The 12,433-nt window shown below is 43.2% G+C and overlaps 2 protein-coding genes across 3 annotated transcripts; one reads left to right on the forward strand and one right to left on the reverse strand.

Annotated features, from left to right (window-relative positions):
• Positions 1-1,271: 1,271 nt before the first annotated feature.
• LOC109785135 (probable F-box protein At4g22165) lies at positions 1,272-3,623 on the forward strand. Of its 2 annotated transcripts, none has more exons than XM_020343743.4 (2): positions 1,272-1,578; positions 1,648-3,623. In XM_020343743.4, exons 1-2 carry the CDS (start codon positions 1,287-1,289, stop codon positions 3,369-3,371), a joined length of 2,016 nt encoding a protein of 671 aa, XP_020199332.3. In that variant the 5' UTR covers positions 1,272-1,286; the 3' UTR covers positions 3,372-3,623. The 2 variants fall into 2 exon arrangements, with proteins under 2 accessions (XP_020199332.3, XP_073363845.1); XM_073507744.1 differs by having other exon boundaries at positions 1,654-3,623.
• A 397-nt stretch (positions 3,624-4,020) lies between these two features.
• Positions 4,021-6,076, reverse strand: LOC120973342 (uncharacterized). Its single transcript, XM_040398864.2, has 4 exons — positions 5,295-6,076; positions 4,863-5,009; positions 4,594-4,773; positions 4,021-4,263 (listed from the first exon to the last, which is right to left on the reverse strand). Exons 1-3 carry the CDS (start codon positions 5,877-5,879, stop codon positions 4,615-4,617), a joined length of 891 nt encoding a protein of 296 aa, XP_040254798.2. The 5' UTR covers positions 5,880-6,076; the 3' UTR covers positions 4,021-4,263; positions 4,594-4,614.
• Positions 6,077-12,433: the final 6,357 nt, after the last annotated feature.

Here is a 12,433-nt window from a genome sequence, read left to right on the forward strand (position 1 = left end):
TGTATGAGCTAAATAATCTGTACGTGGTAGACAACGATGCAAATTATTTTTTTGGAATCACAACGATGCTATTTATACATGTGCAATCCTTGTACTTTGATATATATTAGTGATCAAAGACCATACAAAGTCAATCACACCTTATATTTTAGAAAGGAGGAAGTACGGGCTTATTTTCCTTCCTTCGCCTTGGTGGTTAGGGCAACTCCCATCCAGGCTTCACCACTAAGTCCACGGATTCGTTTTTCCTTTGCCTGGTGATTGGAAGGGGAATCCCGGTGACTTCACTCTGGTATCTCGTCGCGCAAGTGTGATGACGAGATTCATTTTCATGTTTAGCGACGACCGAGATCGAGATCTATTCAAGGATTTAACGATGACGACTACGGCTCCAACAATTTGGTCCTTAGGGCCACGTGCATAAAGATTTCCTGGCTGTTATCAACAAGGTCAATTTGGCTCTAGTAGGGTATCAACGACAACAACGCGTGGACGACTCGTTCTGGCACCGGTATTGGTCGTTCAGTGGTCTAGGGACCTTAATGTAATTTTTATTATGTTTGAGCTGTGTTATACTTCTGATGAACTTCTATAAATTCGGATCCTTTTCAACAACAAAAAATGTACGTGTTGTTTTACTTTCGCTTTCCGTGCTTGCCACTTTAACTGAAGGTTACAACAGTGATCCTCTAGCTCAAGAAATACTTATGGCTCTCTCAGTTGATCCCAACAGCAAACCACCTTTTACACGGCAGGAAGGGGTGCTGAGATACAAAGGCAGGATATATGTGAGAGCTAATACTACTGCTCAGTAACACATTTTACAAACTAGGAAGATTCATTCGGTCGTCCACGTTTCATTACTGAAAAATGCAGTTCCTCCTGCGTCAGAGGTATGTTCGGATTTACCTGTTGCTTGTGCTAATTCAGACCAGCTGATGCAACCGGAAGCTGTCTTGGACCGCCGTGTCATCAACCATTCCGAGGGTACTACTCCTCGACAGCTCGAGTACTGCTCCAATGGACAGAGTTATCTGAAGACTGGGCGACGTGGGAAGATCTCAAAGATGTTTGTCTGTCCCCGGTTCATATAGGAGTATAAAATAAACAACATGTTAATTTTCTATACTTTTTTTAGAAGAATTAATTTTCTATACTTTTTTTAGAAGAATTAATTTTCTATACTTAATAGTACCATACATATCGTGGCGGAGCTTCAGCCACTTCTCTGGGCGGCCCAAAACCGGCCTGGTAAGAAAAATGGCTTCGTGGGCTTCGTGGTCCTGATGCCGTTGACGCCTCCGCTCTCAAAAATGGAAAAAATGCGAGGACAGAAAAGAAAAAACCACTCCACCTCACGCCGCTCTACCGTTCCCACTCCGAGCGCCGCCGTCCTGTCGCCACCACCGCCGCGGCTGGCAGCGCGAATCCAGGTTGCTCCTCCCCGCGGCTCGAATCGCCGTCTCGCTGGCCAAGTTCGGACCGACAAGATCCCCGTTGCCGTCGGCGGCTGGCCACAGTTCGAAGACAGTTTGCTCCTCCCCCGGCCGATTAATCCCCTCTGGTCGCCCGCCGCCGGTTAGTGCTCTTCCTTTCGCCCTTTGCTTGCCGGTGAAGAACATGGAGCGTGACTCGGAATTCCTGCAGGAACAGGCTCGCCCGAAATTCAGCACAAGTCGGAATCTTTGCCGAGTGCCAGTCCGTGTTGTAGCACTAGAAGCGCCCTGGGAATCGAATTCAGTCCATATCCGTATTGTTCTTGGGCTCGGATTTGCTTCTCCTACTGGAATTTGAATCGGCTGGTGATCTATCTCTATAAGTATCGCCAGGAGCCAGCCTTTCCTCTGCAGAAATTTGCGTTCAACTTACTGAATTTTTTGTCAGTTTGGCCCAAGCTGAAGATATCTGCAGAGAGATTTGTCAGTTTGGCCGAAGCAGAAGATATCTGCAGAGACTCTGCTCCAATGGAGTCATGTAGTGTTGCCAGGATAATGAGCTTAGGGAAGCTTGCTATACACAGGACGTATTTGTGCACCCTAATCTTCAGAAATTTGCCAAAGATGCTAGGCTTCACTCCCAGTTCACTGAAGAAATTCTGCAAAGTAGAACATGTTGAGCTACAACTGACCAAGAAGACTACACTGGGCACATTGCCGGAGCTGCCTCCGGACATCTTGATGGGTATCTTTGCCACCCTTGAGATCCCTGACCTCGTGCGTGCCGGCTCTGTCTGCTCCTCCTGGCGCTCCGCATACACAAGCCTACGGAGCCTTGGGCAGTACAATCTCCAGCAGACCCCATGCCTCCTCTACACTTCCGAATCCACCGGTGAGAGTGTTGCGTGCCTCTACAGCCTCGCAGAGAAGAGGTCGTACAAGTTAACCCTCCCAGGGCCGCCTATCCGCACTAGGTGTTTGATCGGGTCCTCACATGGCTGGCTGGTAACTGTTGACGACAGATCTGAGATGCACCTCGTCAATCCCATCACATGTGAACAGATTGCTCTCCCTTCGGTGATCACCATCGAGCAGGTGAACCCCATAGTTGATGAGTATGGTGCTCTCCACAAGTATGAATTCTCATGGCACACTGGAGCCCATGGTGTTTATAGCTCGCCATCAATCTTCGCTCTTGACAAGCTGCGGCATGAACTCCACTATAAAGCGTTTGTTTTCCCTGATACATCCACTGGAAGCTACATTGTCGTTCTCATCCATAATCCAATGCGTCAGCTCTCTTTTGCAAGGGTTGGGGATGATAAGTGGACCTGGTTGCCACCTTATGATGACTATAAGGACTGCACTTACAAGGATGGCTTGTTGTATGCTGCATGCACTTACAAGGGAGAACTTCACACCTTTGATCTTAGTGGCCCTGTGGTCACAAGGAAGACGATTATAAGCATACCCAGGGAGTATGAATGTGAGTACATGTACGTTGTTCAAGCTCCATGGGGTGGTCTGCTACTTATATGGAGGATCTTTGAGGATCATAATGTAGAACCTGAACCTGGGGCATCTGTGTTTTGGAACACTACGGAATATAGAATATATGAATTTGACGCTGCAGGAAGTGAACTTAAGGAAATCAATTGCTTGCGTGACCATGTGTTGTTTCTTGGGCATAATCAATCACTTTGTCTTGGTGCTGAAGAATATCCGTGTCTCAGGGCAAATCATGTCTACTTCACCGATGATAATTCTTTATGGACATGTGGATTGAAAAATGATCACCGTGATATGGGAGTTCTTAACTTGGATGATAACAGCAGGGAGGACCTTGTGTCTCGACAGCTTTGGTCAAACTTTCCGGCTCCAATGTGGATTACACCTGATCTTCGAAAGATGAACTTGGCTTCAGAGGGAGATTGAAGGAAATGGATCGATTGATTCAATGAACCAACTAAGATGTGGCTTGCTGGCTTACTGGGGTTGCGACGTTGTCATCAACAAAGTACTGAAGGGACCACCTGGACTGTGTGAAGGTGTACTCATTGCTTGGCCTTGGTCCTTATAGGCCAGAGAGTTCGCTCTGAATAAATAGTTTTTGAGTTTTATCTGTTTGCATATGTTATAATGATGTAATTCTCCAGAGTTTAATGTGTCAACAGAAAAGTTGAGTGATATGAATACTTATTTGTTCTATGTTCTTGTCATTTTTTTTTCAAATTTCTTCTGCGATTCTTGTGTCGATATCTTATGGTGGTGTGTTAGTATATTTATTGATTCTTCATCATTTCCAAATGATCAGATAAGTTTGTAATCAGTATATTTTCTACTATAATGTCCAGATGGACATGTTACTCTAGTGTAACCCTGATGGGTTTGGTATAATAGCAAGGAATTGGAATGATACTATTTCCTTTGAATTGAGAAATTTGTAAGCCTGCATTAAAATGGTACTATTTCCTACCAATTGGGGTAGCAGTATTAAAACACTTATAGATTGTACACAGGAAATTAACCATGCGTCAGTACTAAAATGTTAAGAGATAAATCCGCATTTCAACATACATACATATTTCAAATTTCAACTTCGATATTCATTAAAGCTGCTGTTTCAGAGAGACTTAATTGCAGAACATGAGTCATATTTGCAGTACAAATTGTCAAGCAGCACCCAAGATCAGTTTTCTCCTCGTCGTCACAACTACTTTATATTTCTACCAATCGTAAGATCTTTATTGGCAGTATCACTCTTGTGCATGAGCTTTCTCCTCTCTTTATCATCAAAGCTGCTGGATATCTAACATCAGTTGTAAGCCTGCATATCAGAGCACAATACTTAGCATTCTCCCCCCAAAAAAAAGACCACAATATTTAGCAGAGAAGAGACGGTTGCAATTTGGACCAAATTTAGATTATTCGGCACTAGAATCAGCCCAGCAATGCATGTCAATCAATTTACATTAACCTTTTTCATATATACTAACTAACTTACCTAGTAGATGCAAACATGGCGAAAATTTAGCATTGAGAGACTCAAGAACATACATTCTGATAGGTTGACCAGTTAAACATACATTTATCATTAATCCTTACTAACATCAGCTGCAGAAAAGCTTAATTCAGAAGGAAACAAACCGTAGCCGACCTTTCTTGTGTACATGAAAGATCAGATGTACCGACGCCACCAGCCTGGGGGGAAATCGTGCACGAAGCGGCTGTGCAGTGCCAAATCACGTCCTGGACGTACTCGAACATGGCAGCCAGCCACGGGGCAACGGACACTCCCTCCCTCTAACCTGTGAAGATCATGACAGTGCGCAGGCATCTACAAAGAAGATTAAAACTGTGAACAATGTTGGGAACACAGACAAAAACAGTGATGGTGTTGAAGCAAGAGGTGTATGAGTGACTCACCTGCCAAGTAGCAACCGTGAAGTTTTGTGACCGCTGCATTTCAAAGACGCAAAAGTGACAAATTGTTGAATTAGCCGGACAACTTCTCCTGCAATAGTCGACAAAGAGATCGACTATGTGCCTGGGCACATCCACCCCATCAACAACCTGAAGAGAGGAGGAAATGAAAGATGGTGATCATCTACAGAAGTTTAAACCTTTCTGAACCTTGACACAACAATATTTCTGCTACAAAGTTTTCTCTGAACCTGACACAAGAACCCTTCCTACGATGTACCATTCAGGATCTACAAAGTTTTCTCTGAACCTGACACAAGTTTTCTCTGCTACAATATTCAGGATCTACAAAGTTTTCTCTGAATCAAGTTTTTACTCTGTTTTGTAGATTACCACCGGAGGAGGAGGAGGAGAAGGCTGGGGCGACAGACTTACCACCGGAGGAGGAGGAGAAGGCTGGGGCGGCGGAGGTAGCGGCGGCGGAGGCAGCGGCAGCGAGGGAGGACGAGGTCGACGCCCACGGGGATCGTAGAAGATAGCGCTGCCATGCGCTGTCGGCCTCGGCGGCGTCCTGGGCTCGCCATCGCCGTCTCCGTACACAGCCTCCTGCTGTCGGACGCGGGCGACGAGGAGTCGGCGGCCGAGGGCGAGCGCGCGGCGCTGCAGGGCGTGGCCGCTGAGCTCCAGGCCGCGCCACAGAAGACGAAGAGGGCGGCCGAGGGCGAGCGCGGCGCGCTGCAGGGCGTGGCCGCCGAGCTCCAGGCCGCGCCACAGGAGTCGAAAAGGGCGCAGAAGATGGCGGCCTCCGCGCACCATCCCGCGCAGAACGACGCGGAGGAGATGCCGGCCGCCGAGCGCCACCGCGCGACAGAGTGGCCAAAGCAGAGCGCGGACGGCGGGGCCTCCGCGCGCCATCCCGCGCCGAACGGCGAACCGGAGGCGCTCGCGCAGGGGACGCCCCTCCTCTCCGAGCTGCGCCGCCACGGGGTGCGCCTGGACCCGGCGGGGCCTTCTGGGCATCTCGCCGGCGCCGGGTTTCTTGGCCTGTGCCAAGAAACGCTGTCTCGGGCCAAGAAACGGCTTCTTGTGCCAAGAAAGCTCGAATTCTTGGCGGCGGGGCCGTCGGGCGGGGGTACAGGGCGAAGAGGGCCGGTGCGCCGCCGACGGCCAGCCGGGTGGGGGTGGACGCGGCGGAGGTGAGCCGGTCAGGCGGGGTATTTTTTCAGAGAGTTTTTCAGAGGGAAGAAGGGACGGCCATGTATATATATGAAGCGCTGGTGTTCTCTGTTCGGTTGCGTTCCGGCCCACGAGGGAGGGATTTGGCCCATGTTCCACTTTCTCTCTAGTATCTAGAAAAAAACACAGATAATTCTTCCCTTTGCTAATTTCGGTTACTAGAAAATGGCAATGAAAATTTACAGAGAAACAAAAAGTGACCCTAGTTAACCCGGAATCTTGTGTGGTTAAAAGTGACCCTAATTTCGGTTACTAGAGGACTACCAACTTTTCTTTTCTTAGTTGATTTTCGGATTATGGATCATTAACTTCTCTCACCATTAGAAATTGCTCCAAAACTACACCCTCAACATTGACCGGCCTCTAGCCACCCTAGTCACCCGTCGGTGGTGAATCTGATTATTGACGGGCCAACCTTGACCGGTCAGTGATGGTGAAGCTGTCAGGGCCTAATGGCACTATCACAATGGGACTTTCCCAAGACCATTTTGTTGAAAGCATGGTTTAAAAAGAAACACTTCGACAAATATATTCAGAAGTTCGTGAAATCTCATTTGTTTAGAGGGTGAGCTAAATTTTGCATTTCGTTCATTTTTTTTTTGCTAGGCTTGAATATTCATGATAAAATGGTCCTCAGATCATGATATCATAGTAATCAACATACGTACTCTGCAATTCTAGAGTTTGAGTACCAGAAGACTCATATTTCTATTTAAATTTGTATCAAATAAAATTTTGCCAAAAGTACTAAGCTTGCCAAGCTTCGAAACTGGGACAACGGATATTTGCATACCGAACTCACAGGTAGACCAGAACAACTCTTACATACTAAAGGCGCTAAGTATTCCTTTATGTATGTGTAAATTCAAAATTGTCCAAACTTAGACAAAAAAATATAAATGCTCTTATATTTCTGTACAGCGGGAGTATAGATTATTTTTTATGAATTACATGAATATTGTTTTACATAGAAGAAACAATTTTGAAACAAGTATACATTTTTAAAATGTGACAGAAATTTTTTATTGAACGATTTCATTTTTTTTAAATGCGCTAACTAGTTTTCAAACTATGTTGATATTTTTCATATTCGAAGTAACTTCTTTAAATAAATATAGAAAAATATTTAAAAAATATTTTTTTTAAATGTATGTACATAGAATGTCTCAAAATATAAACAAAGATTTATAAAGAAAAAAGAACGAAGCTGGTGAAATAAGGTCAGTGGGCCGGCCACTTAGCGCTCATAAGGCAAGGCGTAGCACTGTCGAGACAAACACTCATCCGACATTCTCTGTTTTTTTCAGAGATGAGAAAAGAGGGAACCATGTATATATGAAGCGATGGTGTTCTCTGTTCGGTTGCGTTCCGGCCCACGAGGGAGGGTTTTGGCCCATGCTCTATTTCTCTGTCTCTAGAAAAAACATATAATTCTTCCTTTTGTTAATTTCGGTTACTTAAAATGACAATGAAAATTTACGGAGAAAAAAAAGTGACTCTAGTTAACCTGGAATCTTGGTCAAAATCGAACCTGTAAATATGCCGCCAGCCGTGGTGGAGAACTATATCGCTGGCGGTCAGAAGAAGGGGGCAACCACTATGGGCCACGCTGTTCGATAGAGCAGGGAAGCGCATGCACAAGAGTGAGTGAAGCCTTGCCCGAAGCTTGTTGAACTCGTCCATGATACGTATGATGCCCATGAGGTTGCGGTCGCCATCATCATGGCCCTGCCGGCACCTTGGTAGCAGACTGTAGGCGGTGAGCCAACGACCGACCGCCCCAGAGCCATGCCATGTCACTCCTGACGCACTGACAACGGCCCCCGAGTGTTGACCCCATAGAATTCGTCGTTCTTCACACCGATAAGAGCCCCAGACGTGCTGACAACACCCCCCATTGTTGATGATTAATGCACTCACATTCTTAAGGTCTACTAGGAGCCGCAGAAAATGGTAACATAAGTTGATGTCTTTGTTAAAGATATTTATGATGCTCACAAGGTTGCGTCCACCGTCATCGAGGCAACAAAGGCGAAGGATCAAAGATGTCAACTAGGGGAGAGGGAGAGGGGTTGAATATACACTACCAACTTTTCTTTTCTTATTAGTTGGTTTTTGGGATTACGAAATATTAATTGCTCTCACTATTAGAAATTGCTCCAAAACTAACACCCAACAATGACCGGCCTCTAGCCACCCAAGCCATCCCTGTTAGTGCTGCATCCGATTATTGACGGGTCAACCTTGACCGGTTAGTGATGGTGAAGCTGTCAGGGCCTAATGGCACTATCACAACGGGACTTTCCCAGGACCATTTTGTTGAATGCATGGTTTAAAACTTTGACATGATTTTCAGAAGTTCGTGCAATATCGTTTGTTTCGAGGGTGAGCTAATTTTTTTGCGTTTCTTTCAATTTGTTTTTGGTAGGCTTGAATATTCATGATAAAATGGTCCTCAAATCATCAAATCATAGTAACCAATATACTCTGCACGTCTTACATACTAAAGCGCTAAGTATTCCTTTATGTGTGTGTTCAAATTCAAAATTGTCCAAAACTTTAAAAAATTGAATGTGCTTGAAGTTATTTTGAATTACCAAAATTTCGACATTTAAGGGTCACCAAAATTTCAGAAAATTTCAACAATTTTGAGGGTCATTGAAATTTTGACCCAATCAAAACAGACACTACCAACTTTGCTTTTCTTTGTTGATTTTTGGGAAATATTTATTTCTCTCACTATTAGAAAATGCTCCAAAACAAATCCCTCAACATTGAACGACCTCTAGCCACCCTAGCCACCCGTCTAATTATTGATGGGCCAACCTTGACCAGTCAGTGATGGTGAATTTGTCAGCGCATAATGGCAACAATGGGACTTTCCCAGGACCACTTTGCTGAATGCATGGTTCAAAACCCTGACGATTGTTTTTCAGAATGTTGTGAAATCTCGTTTTGTTTTTAGGGTGACCGATTTTTTTTTTGCATTTCGTTCAATCTTTTTGGTAGGCTTGAATATTCATCATAAAATGTTCCTCAGATTATAGTGATCAACATACTCTGTAGGTCTAGAGTTCGAGTACCAGAAGTCTCATATTTTTATTTAAATTTATATCAAATAAAATTTTGCCAAAAATACTACGCATGCCAAGCTTCGAAACTGGTCCAACGGATATTTGCATACCGAACTCACCGGTAAACCAGAACAACTCTTACATACTAAAGGCGGTAAGTATTCATTTATCTAGGTGTTTAAATTCAAAATTTCCAAACTTAAACAAAAATTTGTGATTTTTTCAAAATTATTTTTGAATTTACCAAAGTTACGACAATTTTATAGTTTTCGAAATTTCAAAAAATTCAATGATTTCGATGGTCACTGAAATTTTTAACCAATCGAAAAAAAAATTGTTGCTTCAATGGGAATGCCAAATCTACGAGATGGCAATAGCAAGCTAGTCGCGGGCACGCCCAGCTTGATACACCACCACATACATATCAGGCCCTTAGGTAAGAAGAAGATCAATACCCTCAGTCATCAGAGAGGAGGAGACTGCAAGTTACCACAACACTGCCCTGGCCTCCACCAGCCCCGAATCCTATTTGGCGCCTTCCACGTCAAATAGTGTGTAACTGGCACGGGGGGCATACCCACCTGTTTGCTAGACTAATGGGCTGCCAGCACATTTCTTTCCCTCTATTGGTCTTGGAACCTTCTAGAAGGTTCCAAATTTCAAGAACTTTTTTTATTTCACAATAAAAATCAGTTTTTGTGAACTTTTGTTCGTTTTTGTCGAACTTTTTAATATTAAAAAAAATTCTGTAACTTGAACTTTTCTTAAATCCATGAACATTTTTTTATAATTTCATTAACATTTTTGAATTTATGAACTTTTTTTTCAATTCGTGAACTTTTCTCAAACTCGTGATTTGTTTACATATTCATGAATATTTGAAGCCACGATTTTTTTTCAAATTTGTGAACTTTTTTTTGAATATGTCAAGAAATTTAGTTCATCAATGTTAAGAAAATTTATGATTTGTTTTCGATGTTCATGAACTCTTTTCAAAAGAAATTCAAATACATGCACTTTTTTTCTTCCAAAACTCAAGGTCATTGTTCACCAGTGAGCGGTGAATGGAAAAGGTCAATTTTTTTTTCAAAAGTATTATCAACAATTTGCTAGTAGATATCAACAAGAGAATAAATCAAAAAGAAAAAACCAGTTTGGAAGCGAGTGAGCATCCAGCGGGCGAAGAGAGTGGTCGAGCGAGCTGAAGCACAAATGGGTCGTAGCTTGTTAACAATAGCGTGGGCGCCAGTTCGGCTCCCCTGGGATTAAGGCGATGAGGTGGAGGTCTCTCCACCAGCACATCAGCCATGGCTCCCTATTAACTAGGTCATGGTACGTACGACCCGTTTTCCACAACTACAAGCACGATGGCCCAGAGCTTCAACCAACTAGTTATCTTGTATATTTATACACTTAGCTTCTTCTTAAATACCAGCTTATACTAATCACATGTTTATTCGTGATTTTTCTTGAACTGCCCACACCAGTCTTGCAAAACTCGTCCACATGATCGGGGGCTACTATCCCGACATGAATCCATCGAGTTCACTACTCACTTAACCAGGCTAACGGCTTGTCGATAAAAACATTATTAGTAAAATACCTCGGTGCCCTTGGAAAGTTTCAAAGAGCTATACTCCTCACCCAAGGATCCAGTGTGGTTCAGTACGATGTTTGGGAAGGAAGGGCCCTCGATGTCGTAAGTACAAAGGACTATAGGGAATCAATGGCACCTGAATGATGGGGTCTCGTGTCACAAGTCATGGGACTTTCATGCTCCTTCACACGAGGATCCGTAGCGGTGCTTGGGAAGCTCAAATGCACGATTAACACACATTTTTGGTTGCGACAAATAGAACTAGAAGACAACCACCATGAGAACGACTAAACCCAGCAACCCACTCAACATAAAGCCAAACAGTAAGTTTACAAGCTATGCACAAAGAAAATATTAAAATTCCCATGATATATATGAGAAACCCTCTCAAACATAACACTAGAAGGTTCTGGACAACAACTCCTAAGCTATACAACAAAATAAGAAGAAAATTATAAACACAACCTACAAAAGGGTCATCAACTTTGGTCGATCCGGGGTGAGATGATGGTTAACTCTCCTACCAACCTTCCCCCTCAGGGTGCTTAATTTTTAAGTCTTATGCAACATGATTCCATAATGCTTTTTTGTTGTTTTTAAGTTGTCGATGATTCAAGCAAGTTCAATCTTTTACACTTCCACTTTTATCTTCATAATGGTAGCTTCTTGGATATCGAGCATTGCACACTCGCACAATAAGACATGGTGCATACTTCGTTGGACATACAAATCTCAGCGGGAGAACTTCCTTCTGTTCTGATAGATATAATCCTACACATGTCGAGCATAATCAACAATATGTACATATAAAAAATGCAACACTCCCAAAACTGCATTGTTGCTACTTCAACTGTGAGTAATGTATACACTCCTTACTTCAACACTATCATTGTTTTTTTCAATAATTTTTTACATTTTTAGTTTTCTTTGTAGATTTTTTTGCAGAGCAGAAAGTTAGAGCTAACCATGGGTATATCACACCCAAGATAAACAATGAAATTGAAAAAAATCGCAAAATAAAATATTCTGAAATTTTGTGGATTTGAAAATGCACAAAAGTTTTAGGTTCTTGCAAAAATGACATCCTAGGAGCTCCAAAATCTTTGTGTCTTGGAAACCACACAATATTTTATTAGTATTTCCCCTATTTTTTGATTTTACAAAACATGTCTCTTTTGCACTGTGATTGATGTCATGGTAAAGATGGACGGAGTGTCAATTTACCTATGGTTGGCTGCTATGATAGAGTCTGCACATGTCGTGAGTCTTGTGATGTGCACCTATTTCATCCATTACCTTCCTCTGGGATGGTGGCATGAGTATGCTTGATGTAGAAGTGAGGTACGATTTGTGCTTGCTTTATCTTGTCTGCTTGTTGTTCTTAGTTTACCTTCATTGTTCCTGACTTTAAAACCAAACTAAGTTAATCTAATTTTATAGGAAATGAGGGTGCATGAAGGAACAAGGGAGGTGGCAACCATGCGTTGTGCTCTTCTGCATTCTATAGGACCAAACACTGGAAACCACCCAACTATTCTCTCTTGCACACCGAACATGTAAAGTGATCGTGTCACGAAACAAAATAGTACTATTTGTAAATGTATGAAAATGAGAGCATCATGTGACTTTGTTCTTGAACTATATTGGTCAATTAGTTCGTTTGTAGG

The sequence above is a fragment of the Aegilops tauschii genome, chromosome 2 (assembly GCF_002575655.3).
Source record: "Aegilops tauschii subsp. strangulata cultivar AL8/78 chromosome 2, Aet v6.0, whole genome shotgun sequence".
NCBI lineage: Eukaryota > Viridiplantae > Streptophyta > Magnoliopsida > Poales > Poaceae > Aegilops > Aegilops tauschii.